Source organism: Epinephelus moara, chromosome 7 (genome assembly GCF_006386435.1).
Source record: "Epinephelus moara isolate mb chromosome 7, YSFRI_EMoa_1.0, whole genome shotgun sequence".
Taxonomy (NCBI): domain Eukaryota; kingdom Metazoa; phylum Chordata; class Actinopteri; order Perciformes; family Serranidae; genus Epinephelus; species Epinephelus moara.
Window position 1 is genome coordinate 15,235,802 of NC_065512.1, and position 20,724 is coordinate 15,256,525.

General features: G+C 42.2%; 1 protein-coding gene across 3 annotated transcripts; it reads right to left on the reverse strand.

The window, feature by feature from the left end:
• Positions 1–309: 309 nt before the first annotated feature.
• On the reverse strand, positions 310–19,140 carry slain1a (SLAIN motif family, member 1a). Of its 3 annotated transcripts, XM_050048765.1 has the most exons (9): positions 18,558–19,140; positions 15,001–15,137; positions 9,905–10,021; positions 7,841–7,951; positions 7,128–7,277; positions 6,135–6,470; positions 3,837–4,025; positions 3,335–3,668; positions 310–1,146 (listed from the first exon to the last, which is right to left on the reverse strand). In XM_050048765.1, the coding sequence occupies exons 1-9, from the start codon at positions 19,007–19,009 to the stop codon at positions 1,071–1,073; spliced, it is 1,902 nt and encodes a 633-aa protein (XP_049904722.1). In that variant the 5' UTR covers positions 19,010–19,140; the 3' UTR covers positions 310–1,070. The 3 variants fall into 3 exon arrangements, with proteins under 3 accessions (XP_049904722.1, XP_049904723.1, XP_049904724.1); XM_050048766.1 differs by lacking the exon at positions 9,905–10,021; XM_050048767.1 differs by lacking the exon at positions 3,837–4,025.
• Positions 19,141–20,724: the final 1,584 nt, after the last annotated feature.

The window sequence follows — 20,724 nt, forward strand, 5'->3', positions numbered from 1 at the left end:
TCCAGGGTCCCTTGGGGAGTTAACAGTCGTCTGGTCAGACCAGGTAAACAAGTGTACTGTGCTGACATTAGAGTGAAATCATCATTAGATCTGCATGTTCTCCCCATGTCAGCGTGGGTTTTCTCTGGGTACTCCAGCTTCCTCCCACAGTCCAAAGACATGCAGGTTAATTGGTGAATGGTTGTCTGTCTCTATGTGTCAGCCCTGTAATAGTCTGGTGACCTGTCCAGGGTGTACCCCGCCTCTTGCCCAGTGTCAGCTGGGATAACCATATTAAGACAGACTGAAAGATATTTTGAAAGGCTTTTATTCACTTTAAAAATTCACCTCCTCTTTAAATTCTTGTCATCCATAAAAAGCATCAGGGCTCTTTGTGCAATATCATTGCGGTGATTTTGTTTATCAAAGAACATTAAAAATCTCTGCTCAATAATGGAAAGAAAAGATAATGTGTGTGCACTTACTTTACCGAAGAAACAAAGCAAATTACCTTAATGTATTAATCATTATTCTGATCAAAGTGCTGTGAGGTTTAGCCAATAAATATAACATGACTTACACTACTTTTTAAACAGGCACAGGATGTAACAAAACTTCCAGGTTCAACTTCATATCTGACACCACAGTCTGACAAAAATCAATAATTGCAAAATTAGTCATAAGAAATCATTAAAGCATGTACAAAAGCATGGACTATTCTTTTCTAAGCTTTCAACTGGAGAGAAATTTTCATTCCGTCGAATGAAAGCCTTAACTATCCACAATGACAAATCAAAAAACACATATCAAAGAAGATCCAGTTCACATTTAACAACTGATTATCAGAATATTGCCAGGTTGTTTCGTAACAAGTCAGTCTGTGTTTTTAGCAGGTAGTAATGTAAAGATCCAGCCTGCTGGACCAGCGCCGTTAACAGTCTCTGCTCTGTCCTTCAGTGAAGGGTAGTGCCCTTTAGAAATGTCAACAGTCACTCTGTCTAAACTGGGCCCTCCTGACGGCAACACTTTAAATCAGTTGGGTCCCATACAGCGTTACCCTGTGCACCTCTTAAACTTCAGTTTATTTGGGTTCAGTAGCAGCCGTCTTTCCAGCTGCCATCCCTCAGGGCGCTCAGGGCAGCCAGGCTCTTTGGAGGAGTCAGCAAACTGCACACAGACAGAAACAAGTTGATTAAACACCTATATTTAAAAGATGCACTACCCCCCTAAAGAATCAAAGACAAACTGGTTTAGTTTCCCTTTCAAAGTCTGACGTTAAACTGCAGCACCTCCCTCAGGACGATCAGTGTAAATATTTAAACATGTGTCCCAGTTTCATACTACATTTTTTCATTTGGTCTATAAAACATCAGAAATCAATGAAAAATCTCCATCTCAATATCCCACAGCACAAGATGACATTATTAAATGTCTTATTTTGTTTGACTGACAGCTCAAAAGCCCAAAATATTTAATTTACGATAATGTAATACCAAGGAAAGCAGCAAATTTTCACAGATGAAAATCTGAAACAATCAAATGTTTAACATTGTTGCTCAAAGAACGACTTAAAAAAAAAAATCAATGATCAAAATAGTTGTTATTTGTGGGGGTTTTTTATCAAAATGATGAGTTGATTAATCAACTGATAATACAGAATGTACTATATATTACTCTACATTGTATACTTTCACATATTTAACTTATTACTGTATTACTAATTATATAATAATTATGATGAATTTATTTTTGTAGCACTTATCTAAACAAGGTTACAAAGTGCTTGACAAAGTGCATGAAAATAAGACAACAATAACAATACAATATTCAAAAAAGAAATTAAGAGCTAAGAAAAATAGTCTGTACAGAGGCAAAAATATGAAAATATGTTTAAGCAGGTAATGTACTAGCCAGGCAGCGGTATTATATACAGTAAATATCGAGCACGGCCCCACTTTGGAGAAGCACGCGGGAGTACCAACAGAGAAGCCAAGCAATGTTCTGCTGTGGACAGGGGCAGCAGCAATATGTAGTGTAGTCTCCTACAACAGGTCCGACCCAAAAATATCAATATTAGTTTAGGTGTGCACTGTATTGAGAATATTTTCACTGCTATACTTTGCCGCCAGACAGTGGTTTCCCTGTGAGATACTGAGGTCGTTATATTGCTGTCTTCAAAGCCAGACTCCACTCAGAAAAACAGTAATTTAACATCACTGAACACAGGAGCTGCTGTTGTAACCTTGCCTCGATCAGTTTGTTTGTTTGTGTTATTGCTTGACTTTGGTGTTAAAATGGCTTTTTTGGATTCACCAAAGTTACACTGTAACACAAACCAACCACCTTATTGAGGCAGCGGTAGACCAGCAGCTCCTGTGTTCAGCGAGCTTAAATTACTGTTTTTGTCAATGGAGTCTGGTGGCTTTGACGAGAGCATGAGAACTAATGCTGTTATCAGCTTCCCTCGCAAATTGGGCTGTCTGACAGTAAAGTAAAGCAGTAAAAATATTCTAAATATAATGCACACTTAACATGATATTGTTTTTTTTAGGTAGGACTTTTTTCATGTGGCTAAAATACATTTTGCTGCTGCCCTCGTCCACAAGAGTGCAATGCTTACCTTCTACTCCTGCCAGCTTTTCAAACTGGGGTCATGCCGACTGACATCTACAGCTTGTAATACACTGACTATGGATAAGTGCCTCGAACAACCCCACCTCAGAAGATCTGAACTATCCCAGCTTTGTGTGGGTCCTCCCTTTCTTTTGTGCATTGCATTGTGGGAGAACAGTACACACAGAAATGAAGGGTTCTTTCGTACTCATACTGTTTTAAGTACACTTGTCACTTTTCTTGTATGAACACACTGCAAACTAAAACTTGTTTAAAATTAGTATGCAGTATGGAATTTGGGACACAGCTCCTAACCCAGTTTCAAAATGCATCATGCTTCCAGGTTTTGCAGACTGAGTCATATTAATGGTCCAGTTTGTAGGATTTAGTGGGATTTATGGGAGAAACGGTGAATAATATTCATAACTATGTTTTCATTAATTTATAATCACCTGAAATAAGAATCGTCATGTTTTTGTTAACTTATAATGAGACATTTTTTATCTACATACAGAGTGGGTGTTCTTCCATGGACTCCATCATGTTGTTTTTAAGGTGGCCCAGAATGGACACACCAAACGCTAGCTCAAGATATGGCCATTTGCATTTTCATGTCAGCCACCGTAGTTCTGCTTCACGCTTGGCACACAGGAGAAGTCTTAATTGGTTGTAATCTGAAACCTGACCACTAAATTCTACACACTAGACCTTTACACACACTAGTCAGTATATCTGCCCTCACCTGCGTGTGGGTTGGGTGATTTTGCTTGCACGTGGAATTCCACCTGTTCCCACAAAGGACGCCGGGCGAGGAAGAGAGCTGCGGGTGACAGCTGCTTGGTTGGCGCTGGCTTTTAGGGGCTGTGGTACCAAACTGCTGCTGGGTTTGAGGGGCTGAGGCAGTGCAGCACTGCTGGGGATGGAGTGGAGACTGACGGAGCTGGACAGCGAGGTGGAGGTGGGGCCCTGCTGCACCGTGGGGCTCACGTAGGCTGTGGCTTTTAGCGGGTGTCGGGGAGTGGTGGGGAAGTTCCCTACGCTCTGGACTCGCTGGCTGAGCTGGCCTGGGGAGGGAACTGAAACAGCGAGAGGGTTGTTAGATGAAAGAAAGTCAAACATCAGTGACAGAACTGCAATTACTGAATTTGAAACTGCCATGCGATCAGAAAACAGAAATCCACATTTACTCATGAATAAAAATGAGCCGGCTTATTTATTCATAGACCTGAGGAAGAGAGTCTTACTGGAGGACTGGAGTCGTGCAAGCCCACTGGAAGAGTCAAAGCTCTGGCTGCTCCGGAGGGAGGATATCATTGGCAAAGAGGAGGGGCCGTGGGAGGGTGGGTTGACGGGGGATGCCAAACACGGAATGCTGGGAACACTGGGCATGCTGGGAGCTCGGATCAGGTTGGGCATGCTTCTCCGTAGCTTGTCTATGCAACCACATCAACAAACCACATCAGGTATTGTAGGCATCAACTCCAGTGGAGCTTTGGAAGTTTTTCACTCACAGTTCCAACATTAAAAAATACATTTTCACAGTTTTAACCCTGTGTCCTGGTGTTAACTGGTTACGGGCTAATTTAGACTTAATAGGCTATTACCTTTATTCAAATATGTTTTGCTGCTCTAAGGATTTGATTAAAATCCCTCTTGTCACTTTACACCGCTCAAATATTCCATTTTACAAGAAAATACCTCATAGCACAGACTGTACTGGGACTTTAAAGAAATAGTTTGACATTTGAGGGAATACGAAAGTCACTACTTCTGGCACATAAATAATCCAGCAAATAACCTGTTATACCACAGCTTGTAATTTTTAAAGGGAAAAAGAGATGACTGGTCACTCTGTATAATCAAACGTAGATCAAAGCATCATGTCAGCCCCGGATCTCTCTCAGTTTGTTGATCTACTTCGCAGCTTATAATTCGGTCTGTGCACAGTATTTGAAGGAAACATGTAGGACAGACCTTGGCATTACAGTTGGTGATGAAACCTGGGAAACTTACCCCCCTCCATAAACTCCAGACACCAACTTTATTCAGTTTAAAGTGCTTCACAGGCTGCTCTACTCCTGTGCTAAATCACACTCCTTTTGTGCCTCAGTCCAATTTCTCCAAAATGTAAATCAGCAGAGGGCACCTTGGGCTACCTCTTCTGGTCTAGCCTCAAGCTAAATAAGTTCTGGTCAGATATCTTTAAGTGCTTCTCAGAAGTATATAACTGTGATATTACACCAGAGCCATGCACTGGCATCTTGGGCGGACCCCGACATCTATCAGCTCTGTTGGACTTGCAACAAAAGACAATACGATGGGACTCTGACTGTCAGAAAACAGATTACTCCCAGTTGCTGCCCCAAGCAAGGGAGTTCAAGTATCTCGGGGTCTTGTTCACAAGTGAGGGTGGAATGGAGCGTGAGATGGATCGGCGGTTTGGTGCGGCATCTACAGGCATGCAGTCATACGCCTGACCATCGTGGTGAAGAGGGAGCTGAGCCAGAAGGCAAAGCTTTCGATTTACTGGTCCATCTACGTCCCAACCCTCACCTATGGTCATGAGCTCTGGGTAGCGACCGAAAGAATGAGGTCGCTGATACAAGCAGCCAAAATGAGTTTCCTCCGTGGGGTGGCTGGGCTCAGCCTTAGAGATAGGGTAAGGAGTTCAGACATCCGGAGGGAGCTCGGAGTAGAGCTGCTGCTTCTTCATGTCGAAAGGGCTCAGTTGAGGTGGTTCTGGCCTCTGATGAGGATGCCTCCTGGGTGCCTCCCGTTAGAGGCGTGTCGGGCACATCCAACTGGTAGGAGGCCCCAGAGCAGACCCAGAACACACTGAAGAGATTACATATCTCGTCTGGCCTGGGTGCGCTTTGGGATCTCCCAGGAGGAGCTGGAAAGCGTTGCTGGGGAGAGGGACGTCTGGAATACTTTGCTCAGCCTGCTGCCCCCGCGACCTGGCTTTGTATAAGCGGTTGAAAATGAATGGCTGGATGTCCTGACCATAAGTAACTGATGTTGGTTCGTGTTTTTTTCCCTGAACTTTGGTTATTGTAAAAATGATTTTAAATTTAATTCCAAGTGTCATTAAAAAGTTTTTAAAAAGTCTTAAATCTACCTTGCCTCATGCTGCAGGAACCCGGCATCTAACTAGCGATGAGGCAGCAAATGTTTTTAAAATCACTCCTTCTGACTTAAAATGTGTGGCATGTGAACATTTTAATAAGGATAAAAATTCAAATATGCACCACTAAATGACAACCTGTCATGCAATTGGTAGAACAGAGCAAACTGACACACTGACCCCAAACTGAGGGTGCTTTTTAGATCCCGTAACCAAAAGCGCTCTAAATCCTTCTTGGCACACACTGAAACTGTCTGGTCAGAAATTAAGGACGTCTTGAACGTGGTGATTCTGTCAAGATGCTGTCAGTTTGAAGTGGGACACTTTATATCTCAACACGTGTAGCCACAATGTTATTTAGGTGGACATTTAGTGATCTTACAACTGCATGTGGGCTATGGATTCATTAAACACTCACCTGTGCTATTCCTGTACGCTGTTTGTGTGTCTGTGCTCAGGCTGGAGGGTCCAGAGTACTGGGAGAGTCCACTGAGTGAAAACTGAGGTGTGATCGAGCTGCGTCTGCAGTCTCTGATACTGGAGAAAGTGTGAGAGTGGGGCAGGCTGCCCCGCTGCATAGACCCCGTGCGGAACAGTCGAGGCTGGGGAGGAGGGAGCTGGTCGTAACCCTCGTCTTCCTCGTCCTCCTCTTCCAGATCCATCTCGCCGCGCCTGAGGGAGTGTAAGGAGAAGCTGGAGCTGCGACGGCTGGCTGTGGCGGTTTGTGAGGTAGAGGCGTAGTCCTGTCGGAGACCTACAGCAGGGACAGATCAATGCTTTTATCTGTGGAAAATCTCAAACTCGTGGAGTATATGATACATTCACTCATCCATTATTCAGGGAATGTATCGGCAGACCAGACGGATATGTTTCTCCTGAAATCTCATGCATAATTAAACAACACACATCAAGATATTACTGTCAACTCAGGTTTAACTGCTCAAAGGTCAAATGTTTATCTTGTGCCAGCCCTGCACCAAACGATTGTTCAAGCTATTTCACTGCCGCGTAAAATCATTTACCTCAGTTGTGTCACGCTACTGTGAGCTTGACTGCGTGGTTTAAGTGTTCATTAAACTCAGTGCGAGCTGGCTAAAGTCATTCTTTTTCATAATTGTAAGATTTTAGTCTTGGCTCACACAAACACTGAAGTTCAATGATGTGAACATTGTCAACAACTGTTACCTGTGCTCTCTACAGCGACAAACAAAGAGCAGCAACCTGGGGAGCCTATTTTGTAAGAAATCGTAATTCTTGAAACCATTTGCCTCTCGCTCCCAAGGTTTTCAAAGCAACATTCATGCTTCAAACCTCAGGTCCTTTTTCACAAAGTGTGTATTTTGTTTTCTGTGGCTGTAGTTTCCCCCTGTATTGTCTACAAGACATTTAGATGTAGATGTGACTGACTCACTCTCCTCCTGAATCCGTGCCATGACCTCCACGTCTGTCATGTCCTGCAGTTTGTAGCTCATAGAGATGGAGTCGTCCTCCAGCTCTGACGCACCCACCTCGCTGTCCAGGGAAGACTGGGGGCTGACAGCCGCATGCCGGCGACCTACATCTGAAAACACACACAGGAGAGCCACATCTGTTTTCCACTGTGAAAAGTTGTGGATGTTACCAATGGTACTGTTCCATACCGTCCCCATTTTTGGTCCCCCCTCTGTTGGGGTACCTAGCACACAGATCTGGTACTAAAAGGTGGAGCTGTGAACACTGCAGTCTGTTGATTGTCAATAGAGCACGGTCACTCTGCTCAGGGCTGAGTTGTGTGTTGTAACGGTCTAGGTACCATGACTGAAGGGTTTTGGTCCCAAAGGTACCATACCGAAAGAGGTACTGGGGCTTAAAACTTAAGACTAAAACCTGGCGAGGATCTTTACACATATTACATCTTAGAATTCTACTTAACTCCTTTGCTGTACATGACCTAAACTTGAGATTTCAGAACAGTCCAACTGCTTTGATTTTAACAATATGTGATACAGGCGCTCGACACATATTTCCATACAAATGTGACATTTAAGTGTAGATAACCACTACAGATGGATGCTGACTCACACCAGATACAACCGCAGACATGAATGACAGAGTAGAGAGCACATATTGACAGTGAGGTCTTACTGTGGAGAGCGGAGTTTGATAGGAAGGTGGGCGCTCTGTCACTGAGGCTGCAGCTGGCCCTGAGTGGGAGAGTCGGCTGGAGAAAAGACTGAGCAGGTGATGGCAAAGGAGCTTGAAAGGAGAGAAACACACAGAAAATTCAATCATGTGATGCCCTTAACATGAAAATCAAAGCTCAACCGAAACTCACTGACATTTGTGTTGGTATAAAATATGGATGGACAGGCTTCTGGTGGAGCTTGCTTGTCTCCATCTGTCCGAGGGTATGGCCTGATAATCTCTACCCTGGAATCTGCTGTAATCTGATTTTAAACTGCAAGTAACAGGTTGTTTAAGAATCTGGGTTATGTTTATACCGAGAGCTACAAAAGTATTTTGGAAGCAACAGAAGGTTTTGGCTCGGCGTTCTTATTACTTTGGATTTGAAATGGAGCGATGAGTTTAAGGAAAGAGTTGGTTTGATTTGAGCAATGAAGATCGTTATGTCTAAAGTTTAATAGACTTTAAATCTCAGGGCAAAATGTGAGATAATTAGCCTTCATTTGAACATCCTGTGAGCATTTCTGTTGTTTTGTTTGGTTAGATTTTGGAATGAGGGCAGCAGCAGTCTGAGGGTTAGAAAAGCAGGCTTGAGTCCCCACACTGGCAGGATAAAACTGGGTGGGGAAAAAGAGGCCAACAGATCAGACTGTGGCTGTGCTGAGCAGTTTGGAGGTGTGACTGTGTGAATGTGGAGAGGGACTTTCCAAAAAAAGACAGCACTTACTGAAACTACCCTGGCTAAGAGTCACCAACAATACTAACAGCTCTGAGGGGCTTTGGAACTCCCTAAAATCTTGGTATGCAGAACAAAAGTCCTGAACATTTTTGGTTTGATGACAATGAGAAGCTGGACTGAGTGGCAAAGTATGGGCGAGTTTTATTTCTGAAGCTTGAAAAATTAGACAAATTAGACCAGTGGTTCCCAACTGGTCCAGCCACACGGGGTCCAGATTCCTCCGTAGTCATTTGTTCAAGGGCCAAACAATTCAGTGTATTCAGCGTCATACTTGTGTGTGGCCATGTCGTTGAGCTAGTTTACCGTCTCTATATGTAGCTGTCCGTTAGTCACTCACTCTCCAGCAGGAAACAGCACTTCAAAGTAAAAGCTCTGTGCCGGAAACTCACTGCACTTCAAAATAAAGTGTGTTTTTTAATGAATGGACCCAGGACCCACCAGTTGGCAACCATTGATCTAGACTAAATAACACACATTCAGTATTAGGTTAGTTCAGTGGCATAAGGTAGTTAATATGGGCCCTAGTGCACGCTATTGTGCATATGTCAAAAACTTGACATTGGTTAACATCAACATACATATTTCCCAGCAATCATCACTGCATATCTGTATGTAACAAAAAATACCAAAGAAAATTAAAAAATATTACTTTAATTTAACAATTTTGATAGTTGCTATATTTTTATACAATATTTCACTTATGGAATAGTTGATTTACAGTTATATAATAAGCATACATTTTTTTTTATAGATGCTAGTGACTGGTTCCCGGTTCGAACACGGGGTGGGGGAGCCCTTCTGTGCAGAGCCTGCATGTTCTCCCCTGTGTCAGCGTGGGTTTTCTACAGGTACTCCAGCTTCCTCCCACAGTCCAAAGACATGCAGGTTAACTGGTGACTCTAAATTGCCCATACACAATTTTAAGGTAGTCCTGTGAGGCTATATTAAATTTCAAAATCATTTTAAAACTCCACTTATAAGTTCACTGACTCAATTAAATGTTGCAGTACTAAAACAAATGCCAAAATCAGCAGATATGTGTTAAAGAAATAGACACCCATCTCAAGGTATGGGATCTACAGACAACAATAAATGAACTTAAGGCCAGTCATCCCGATTAAGCCACAAAACAGATTAGTAACCATTAGCCTCTAACAGCACTAGATAAATACTGAAACTTGTGACATCTATACACAATCCTCAGAAGCCTATCAGAAGTTAGAGTGACTCTTCAGTGGTTAGCAGTTAGTTATATGCATGTGTACAGTAGTACATGTTTGTGTTACCTGGGGACTCGGTTAGTGCAGCAGGTTTAGTGTAAGGCAGGACGGGGCAGCTGAGGGTGGAGAGCCCCTCTATGCAGCTGTAGGGACGGACGGAGGAGACTCCTCGCCATCGCTTAGCTGGACACAAAATTGCAGCGAAGGACATGTTAGTCTGATTGCTTTATCACGTGAAACACACACATACAAACACACTCACACACATAAAGCACAATGATTATACTCTAACACACTCTGGCCAAATGTTAATCTGCTCTTTACAGATCAGTATTGATGTTTTAAATGATTGGGTCACGGCTCGGACAGAAGAGGCTGATACAGTAAGATGAGGTTTAGCTTACCACTGCAGCTTATTGGGCTAAACTGCAGATTTTTTTGGAGGGATCTTAGCATAAGCAGGGATTGTGCATGTAGGCTACAACCCATTCCCAAAATCAGAATTAGATCTACTATGGTCCACTTTGGGGTGAGGAGGTCACATTTATACAGCCTAAATTTGACTTTTTTTCTGCTGTATTAATCTCATGACAACCTTGTCATAACATATATTTTATTAGCAGTTTATATGTTGTAACTAATGGCTTTAATAATTGATTTAAACATAGTTTATTTAGTTTATAGATCAGTAGGGTGAGTGAAACACTGATATGCAAAGCAGGATTGATTTTGGCTTTGTCTGTCAGCTCAAATAATGTCTTATTAATAACTTATCAACTATCTATAATTGACAATTAAAGCAATTAGTTACAACTTATAAACTCTTCACAAAGTAGCCTATGCCTCATTGGAAAGTGGTACTCTGCTTTTTCACCAAGTAAAAGAATACCTAGTCCACAAAATGATCATTTCTATATCAAGTGTAAACATGTTTGTCTGACTGAAATCGCACAAAACTGAATTTCTCAAAAGACCTAAACTGGCCTTGACGCTCTGCACATGCTCCACAGTTTCTATCCCGGAAGTTGAAAGCATTAAACAGAAGAAGAAGCTGGTAACAACACTGCGAAATCAACATTGTAACGGATGAGATGTACAAGAACTGTAAAGTTGTCCATCATGGTACCAGTTTCTAACCACAGCTAACTTGTTTGGTCTGATGTAATAGGTCAACCGTAAAAATGTCCAATACTAACAAGCTGAAAGGGGGCATATCGACACCTATCGTAGCTGGACATCGGTCTATAAATCAATTCCCCTCCTGTGCTTGACAGTAGTCCAGTTAAGTGACCTAGTTGAGCTATAAATGTAGCTTCACTTAACTGAGCATGTAAACGTACTGACTGGGTGAGTAATTGATATACAAATAATCATTTTCTGGGTGAAGCATTCCTTTAATGCTGGTTAGCAGTGAGTAAATGTGGCCTGAAGTGACATGACTGACATTAGATAATGTTTGTAAATACTGAGTTGACCCCCTCTGATTGGTAGTCAGGGGCGCACACACCTGACAGAGTGGCGCATTTGGCATTCCTGACACAATTAGGCTCAACCGCTTCTGGATAAAACTCGCATTCACAGCAAGTTGCACAAACAAAAGCAACTGGAGCTCAGAGACAAGGATGTATTCATGACCCAGAGGAGGAGAGCCAACCTTCTCTGAATACAGCTTTTTAGAGAGAGGAGAGGACCTTGAACCGTACACACACTCTCTAATGAACATCCAAACAAACACTAACAAATCTGCATCATTGAATCACAGTTTGGACACAACAAATCCACAGTGTGAGGATGATTGATCTCAGAAACGCCTCGTTTTAAATATGAAAATCAAAGCACACAAACAGGCACATACACACGGTCTATAGTCATGCGTGCAGCGGTACAAGAGTCTCTTGTACAGGCTGTTTGAGCAGCGAGCACTGAGCAAATCTGCCTCAAAAACCCAGTTAATGTAAGCATGGTTTCTATGGCAACCATATCCCCGTGCACGAGGGTAGGAACTGTAAAAGCACCAAATCGAAAAAACTGTGTCAAGCAGCCAAATGTCACTAAGTAGCACACTAGTATCCTGGTTGTGAAGGGCTCTTGTAAAGTATCCTGGTGAAGTGTTACTGCATATAAATATCACATAGACTCAAACGAACAATCTGCCGTGAGCGCAGGTGCGTCCTCAGCTTGTTATTTTTAGTCAGAAAACAACAAAATATGGTGGTAAATTATGTAACAATAGTCTACGTGCTAAAATTAAAAATGAAAGTAGGAGTATAGCTTTGCTCTCTACAACTGATGATAAGATGGAGAAGGAAACCCCTGTTACAAGCGAAAGTGGATTCATCCTTAACTGCTGAGGTGACTCAGACGGTGCAGAGATTTACCAGTTTACTGTGTGAAGTGGATGAGTCAAAGACTGCAACACCACAGATGGACCATCAGTCACCTGGATATGTTACAATAATGTATTCAAGGAGCTGAATAACCATGTAAATGTGGCAGTATATTATAAACATGATCAAAACCAGGACAAGACTCAAAGCCAGGACACTAGTGTGCATGTAAATGTTCTGTGTAGGACACATTTCCTAAAGAGAGGTATTCATCAAAGTTGGATGTAAGCAGGAAATTTTTATTTTTAGATGACAAATGTTGGTTTCGTGGTAAAGTTTATGGACTTAAATGGATTCTTGCGTGAACAATTGTGCTACATTTAAATTTAAAGGAACAGTTAGCATTGTGAGAAATACCGTTATTTGCTTTCTTGCCAAGAGTTAAGGCCTTTACACATCAGGGTTTTTTCATATCTTTTTAGTACTGTTGTTTTGACCCTGAGTACTTTCACACAGAACATGAATATTACATGGCGAAAAAGTGTTTTTTTTTGGAATAAGGTCAAATCTCCCAAGCTTTCGCACCGCAAACAAAGGCATCAGCAAATCAGATTGTATGGAACAACGGACATCATGTCTTGGTTTGAGTGCTGAACTACTACTTTTAAGGGTACCGGTCGAATTACGTTTTTAATGCCAAGTACTGTTTCACTTTATATCCTAAAGACTCAGACAACTTTATCAATTCCACCAGGGGCAATTTGTTTGAAAAAAAAAAAAATGCTGAGGAGTTCAGTGGAATAAAGGAATCTATAAACAATAAAAATTAATAGGCATATTATCGTAAAAAAGATAAAAAAAACAATATAAACAAAAATCTACAGAGAATTTAAAGACGAATAGCAGAGGGAATAAAAGATTTTAATGACAGTTTTACAAGCAGGTAAAGCATAACAACACCCTGACAGCAACAGAGAAAATTCGTCTGCAAGAACATGTCCAGAAGAAGCTGAAATAGTTGTGGCTTTCTGGAGGATTTGTTNGAATTACTACAGAGAATTTAAAGACGAATAGCAGAGGGAATAAAAGATTTTAATGACAGTTTTACAAGCAGGTAAAGCGTAACAACACCCTGACAGCAACAGAGAAAATTCGTCTGCAACAACATGTCCAGAAGAAGCTGAAATAGTTGTGGCTTTCTGGAGGATTTGTTGATTGCAACAATGGGTGAGAACACTGGGTTTAGATAAGAAATGGAAATGCCGCGAAGCACCCCGAAGCCTGAAAGCACAGCTACAGAGCTCTAAGGCCAGCAATGGAGTTTCATGAAGCCACCAAGGAGGCAGAAACGCCCCGAAGCCGGAACGTGTCTGTGTCCCAGTTTCTGCGTCTGGTGTATTTCATTTTCTGTATTGTTTTAGTAACAGCTTAATAGCATCGTGAGATGAGCAAATACGAGTTTAGAAAAGAGCAGAGGAGCGTTTTATTCTTCAAAAATTATTCTTTGTTATAACAGAAAAACTTAAGCACTGAAAAAACGGTAACAGGGGTACCAGTACCAAATTTAAGGTACCCCAACCAATACCAACAATGACGGACGGACCTGTTGCAACTGTCTCAAACTCGCACCGCTTGCAGTATGAGTATGATATGAAATACTTGTGTGTAAAGGCTGATAAGAAGGTTAATGCCTGTACGTTAAATATGAAGGTGGAGCTCGCAGCCAGTTGTCTTAACTAAGCATAAAAACTACAAACAAGGGGAAACAGCTAGCCTGGCTCTATCAGATAGTAAAAAAAATCCGCCTTAGAACAAAGGAATACTCCGCACATCTATTTCCAAATGGGTGCGTAGGAGAAGGATGGGCAGAACACAGCTTGCAGAGAAACCGCACACTGTTCAACTTGCAAAAATGATGATTTTGATGCTGCAACGTTTTGGTAACTAGACCTTCATTAGGTAAACCTAACAAAATCCACCTACTAGCACCTCTAAAGCTACAAACACCAAAGTGTAAAGATGATAAATTTGTGGCTTTAAGGGCTTATATGGAATATTTATTCTCTGGCAGCAGTGACTTCCTGGATTTGTTACTGGTTGCCTCTCAGGCCAGCTGATTCCCCCTGTTTCCCATCTTTATGCTAAGCTAACATAATCTGCTTCTGGCTTCAGCTACATTCAGAGCATAAAAACATGAGAGCGGTATCTTCTCATCTAACTCTTGGCAAGAATGTGAAAAGGTATTCCTTTTAATTTTTCTGTTTTGAATTGTTACAACATTCCTATGAAAAGTCACAGATGGAGCAAACATGTAGAACTACTTGTTGGTGGCACATTTTAACAGTGATACTTTGACTACAGCTTTTTAATCCTTTCTACGCTGCTCTACAATGTTTCCCACTTAACACAGCGTAAAGCCATCCAACAGCACAGCATGAGTTCCTCCAAATGGAATTGTTGTTTTCTATATCGGCAGAGAAGCAGCAAATCCCTTAAACTGATCTTAATTGTTCTCTGGAGACACTGATATGTGTAAACGGGAGTCCTTCCAACTACCACAGAAAACAATCCATCTGTGGGAAGTTGGCTGACGCACTTAAAACCCCATAAATTTACAGAGAGCGAGTTAAACGGTCAAATGGTTAGAAACGACGGGGCCGCGTGCAGAGAAGTGCTCCCACGGCTCAGAGGCTGAGGCTGAAATCCTGCTGCACGTGGAGACATTTTGTGGGTGAAGTGTGTCAGGGCTTATGATCACATGTCAGCAGGCAGAGAGACAGATGTCCAGATGTGGCTGCAGATGAAAGGATAATCTGAGCGGTAAACACACGTTACCTTGGTCCAGTCTGTGGCAGAGGGTCATTCTCGCCAGCTCCACCTCGGGCCCCGGGTGGTCCAGTACCTGCCTGCACCACTGAAGAGGACTGAGGATGCTCTCGCCCTGCAGCTTGGCTTTGGGGCTCACGTACAGCCTGCAACACACAGCACAACCCACAATTCAGTCCTGACACCTTTACAGCACAACACGTATTGATACCGTGCCGCAAGAGATGAAGTTAAATGAACAGGAGGCTGCTTCACTGTAAATCTCAAGATCTGGAGGGACGAGTTTTACAGTGGCAACATTTCTCATATGAAAGCAAAGCATGATTTTACAAAGGTACACCCATGGCGGTGTACAAGGAGTGATTTTCATAAAACCTAAACGCCAATACACCCTAAAAGTTGCCACAAAGAGCAACTGCCATTTTACTGGCAACAACATGAGCTGTGAAACCAAGTGTATAATACAAATTCAAGGGGTGACAGCTTCATTCGGAGCAGTGATGTATGGGATGTGTGTACGTGACTGCTGTAGTCAGGCACAGGAAGACAGTATCTCTTCTCACTGTGTGTGGTGGAGACTTGTAGCACTGAGACAATCAGTCAGTTAACAGATAAGACAGTCAACACAGGATTAATCAGCAGCTGTTTGGATAATGGGTTAATCACTTCTGTCAATTTTTATCCAACTGATTTAACCTCTGCTTTCAGCCTTTGGATTATTGCTGAAAATAAGATCCATTGCAAACAAACGTTTAGGATACTTACATGTTTTATTCAGCAAGATAATCTTCAAAAATAAACCCAACTTTTACAATTTCTGAAGCCCAAATGCAGGAAGTAAAAAGCTAACATTAATGAACTGCACTTGTATAGCTCTTCTCTAGTCTTCCGACCACTCAAAGTGCTTTTACACAATATGTAACACTCACACACACAGTCACATGCTGGTGGCCAAGGCTACTGTACATGGTGCCACCTGCTGCTCAGTACCCATTCGTCACACTCACTGATGGTACAGCCATCAGGACTAATTTGGGGTTCAGTATCTTGCCCAAGGACTGGAGGAGCTGGGGATCAAACCACTGAACTTCTGATTAGTGGAAGACCCGCTTTACCTCCGAGCCACAGTCGCCCCCATTAGGCTACAAACAAACTACACCATAGTCACATGATTTAACATCCCTAGCATAATGAGGCTGTAAAGTCATGGCTGGCGTGATACTGCTCTGTAGTCTTAGCATCCACCTTTTTTAAGACACATAAAAGCTTCAAAATTCATGAGAGGGGTATTAAGTGATGTATTTTATGTTGCAGAACAAAACGTGAAAGACCTTATTTCAGGCATCTAACCAAAAACTTCAAAAACCCACTGACTAGGAGACGAGGGAACCGGGAGTGCTAAAATGCTAACTCATTCCTGGAGCACTCTATGTTTAAAGGCTGCGTTCAAGTGATATAATGTAATTTTTATTTTTATATATCAATGCTGTATAGGCCTAAAAAAATTCTCACATTTTCCATTTGTACAAAAATGAAGCCTCTATACCAAATTAAAAAAAAAATTTAACATTTCAACAACCAACGTGTGTGCAATAATATATCATAAATAGTGCCCTACAGAGCCACCTTGTGGTTAAACATGAATGAATGCTCATTTAGACTTAATAGGCTGTTTTACTTTCACTTAAAGCCCCAAATATGTTTTGCAGCTCCACACAGATTTTTTGGTCAAATGTTGCTCTTTTGATAGTAAAGGTTGCTGACCCCTTAGTCTCTATATACAGACTCTACATTCAGTGAATGTAGAGTCTGTAGGCAAACCCCGGAGATCTTGCCTCCGGAAGAAGAGCGGAAGAGCCCTGGTTTCCGGTTGTAAGCTGTTTGTAGTCTGCGCGATATTGACTAATCACTTTTGAGCCGGCTGCAGTTGTCAGGTTAAACGGTCTGTGCGGTGAACTAACGAGGTGGAACATAACTGGCGTCACTGCAAATTCTGAATCCATCGCAATGGTTCAGCATATTTACTTATATAAACGGAAGTTGGAAATGGAAATTCGCCTCCTCCGCCCAAATCTGACCGGAATGCCAAAAAATAGGGCGTCTGCCCCCAGAGGCTGTATCGCCTTCTGCCGGAAGTCAGACGCCGAATACAGCCGATGGGTTCCGAGAATACTGACTCCTGTTCTATTATTTGGTTTTACCTACTTATATTACATCCACATTGCTAATGATCACATCCATCCTTTTTCAACCGCCTATCCAAAGCCGGGTCATGGGGGCAGCAGGCCAAGCAAAGCATTCCAGACGTCCCTTCCTCAGTAACTCTTTCCAGCTCCTCCTGGGGGACCCCAAGGCATTCGCAGACCTGACAAAATATATAATCCCTCCAGTATGATGTGCCCGGTACACCGCCTTGCAGGTGCCCAAGAGGCATCCTGATCAGATGCCCAAACCATCTCAACTGACCCCTTTCGACGCAAAGGAGCAGCGGCTCTACTCCGAGCTCCTTCAGGATGTCTGAGCTTCGTACCCTGTCTCAAAGGCTGAGCCCAGCCACCGTGATTACACTGATCAAAAATCTAAATATTTTGTGAAAGCACCAATAACCAACCCAACAAAATTGGCCCAACATCGTCATCGAGGTATTTAGTTTAAAATATTGTGGTATTTTATTATCTCCAATTCACTCTGCACTAATCAAGACCGAAAATCATCAGAAATGTGTACCTTAGCAAGACAAAATACGAAAGAAATGGAGTTTATCTCCTGGAAACTGGATCTGGCTTTTATCAGGAACATATCTGACCACTAAATAAAGATGATAAAACAAGGTAACTCATTCTAAATTTTGCTGATAATGACATAATAAATCAATACACCACATACATAGGAGTGTGTGACCATGACACACTGGGTTGTAGAGAAACTGATGTGTCACCTCTGTGTCCACATAAAAGAATATGAGCCAAGCAGAGCTGACTCTTTATTCAGCAACTAGGCCATGATGTGACACTGACTTCAGGGTCAGTTTAGTTATGTTAAATGGAGTGAGGATACGCACCGGTGCTACATTCAGCTGTGTGCTACATTTTCCACATCATCACATCAGATACATAAAGCTGGTAGTGCTTCAGTAGTCAGCATGCCAGTGTGTGAGCTACCAAGTCAGCAGATACAGAGCCTCAGCCTGGGGCTGAACACTACACACAAAGCGGAGCTGTTTGATCACAGGCTGAAGGGGGTCATTGTTTCTAATTTCATCCCAGTGCTGTCTAACCCTGAACAGATACCTATGCTGCTGCATGCACACAGCATTCAGCTTGTGTCAGATCTGTTTTTGTTCTTCTTCTTGCTGTAAAGTCTCTGTGAATGCTGGTGTCTGCAGGTCTACTCCACCAGGAGGGGAATCAATATTATAATCAATAAGAGGATACATGGCAGGGTTGCATTACACATAATGTCACAAAACTGTGGCTAGTTCACAGTCCTGTGGCCTGGATGGTCACAGAGACACGAGCACTGATTTATCACAGCAGTAGAGTGGGTAATATAAACAGAGGGGTTACCAGCTATCAGGCTCCACGACAGGGAGCACGATGTTGAGGTCCAAAATTTCAACCTCATCCAAAACAGTTGTGCCTCCAGCGGCGACGCCGTCCTCCCCAGCGGCGTCAGGAGACACCGAGCTCGGCTGGAAATAGGCGAACGGCTCCTCCGGTGAACCTCGGGGTCCGGGGGCGCACGGATGCGTCTGTGTCGGACTCGAAATGCCATATTTAGCGGGGAAATGGTCCGTCGGACACGGCGTGCCAACGTGCAGACACGACAACGAGGTCTGGAGATGAGGGCCGATGGAGCAATTGTTTACAGCGTTCGCTCTGGTCCGCAATTGTTCGTTTTGCTTCTCCAATTTTCGGACTAATTCCTGCAGCTTCAACACCTCCAGCTCCGCGTTGGTGATTTTATTGTTGCCATTGACGTCTGCCATCATCTGGGGGTTCAACACCTCTGCTTCCATTTGGTAGAAAGCACATTGAGAGGGGCAGAGAAAGCACGGCCTGCCTGCCTGCAGAGGGTCCTATTCAATTCAGAGAGGGTGTCCAGATTCCCCCGTTTAAAGCTACTACACACACACACACACACACACACACACACACACACACACACACACTGATGCTGCTGCTGCTGCTGGGATGATTGCACAGCCTCCATCTGATTGGTCAACAGCTTGGAGTTCAACTCCCATCACACCACCGCTGAGGAAGTGTTTATTATGGACACATACACAGTGCATAGAAAGAGCATCTGTGTCTCCATGACTTTTACACATTTTATTTATTTTTAAATGTCTCTTATTACAGGTTGAATCACAGTGGATGTAATCTGTTTGGTTTTTTTTGCAATACAAAGTACAAACCATAGACTGTACATGAAGATATAAATATACACAGCACATCCCTTTATTAAGAAAGCCAGGGATCATTTTTATAAGTACTGAGTCAAAGTCCTACCAACATATCCCTTCCCCAGGCACACATGAGGTCTCTAAAATGTTTTATATAGTTGAATTAAAATAAATAAATATTAAAAATAAAATATAAAATAAAATAAAACGAAAATTAGAAATTATTCACATTCAATTGTATTTTCTAGTTTTTTCCCCCAAATGAACATCCAAATGCTCTGTCAAAGATGCCTTAATGGAGGAATATTAAATCATTTTTCATTTATTTAAGAAGCCAAAAGAAATTAAATGTTAAATTGAGTCTAAAATACTGTACCCAGCCTAAAAAATACCTATCAAAACAATATTCTTTAGGGAAATAAATGTTTTATAAAATGATAAGAATTTTAATAGTTAAACCAACTAGTATTTCTGGTGCTGACAAGCGAGGATAGCAATGTTTAGCCTAATCAATATGTCGACTAATCAGACACATCCTTACACTTAAAAAAAAAAAATCCACTGGTTCAACTTAAGAAAATTAAGTCAACAATTTGCATTCATCTTTTTAAGTAGTTCCAACTCTGGCCTTATTGAGTAGTCTTTCATAATCCGACAACCCCATTAGTTTAGTACAACCAATTGCTTTAACATCGAAAAGCTTAATTATTTATTTATATTAGTATTTTTTATATTTATATAATAAATGGTGTGATTCAGTAGATTCTTAAAGAAAACAGACCTTCTAAACCATGGACTGTATATAAAGATAGTAACCCTGACATCTCTACAAAATGAAGCTAAAACATCTTGATCGCCCCCTGGTGGCGGGCTGCAGCACAGGTCATAAACCCCACCCCCTTCATGTTAGCAGATGGCACACAGGCCAAGCTAAAAGCATAGTACACATGAAAAAAAATTTCCCCAAGTTGCTGTGTGTCATTTTAGGTCGTTTTTATCACGCAGATGTGTCCGAGTGTTCGTTTATATAATAAGTTTGGTTTAATTAGTTATTTGATGCTATTAAAAGGGGGCATTGAAGTCATGATTGACAGCTGTGTGTGTGTCAATCAGTGTGCTTGTGATCAATGGTGCTGCCCGTGATTGGTCAGATGCGTGTCTTAGTGGGAACTCAAAACTCCAGAGATCACTGGGCAGACTCTGGCTCCAAATGACATCACCAGTGCAAGAGGGCAGAGGCCATATACGGGAATATTTTGGCTTCATTTTTGTAGCATGGAGGTTATACACCATCTATATTCACGCCCCTGGTTTCAAACCCACTTGCG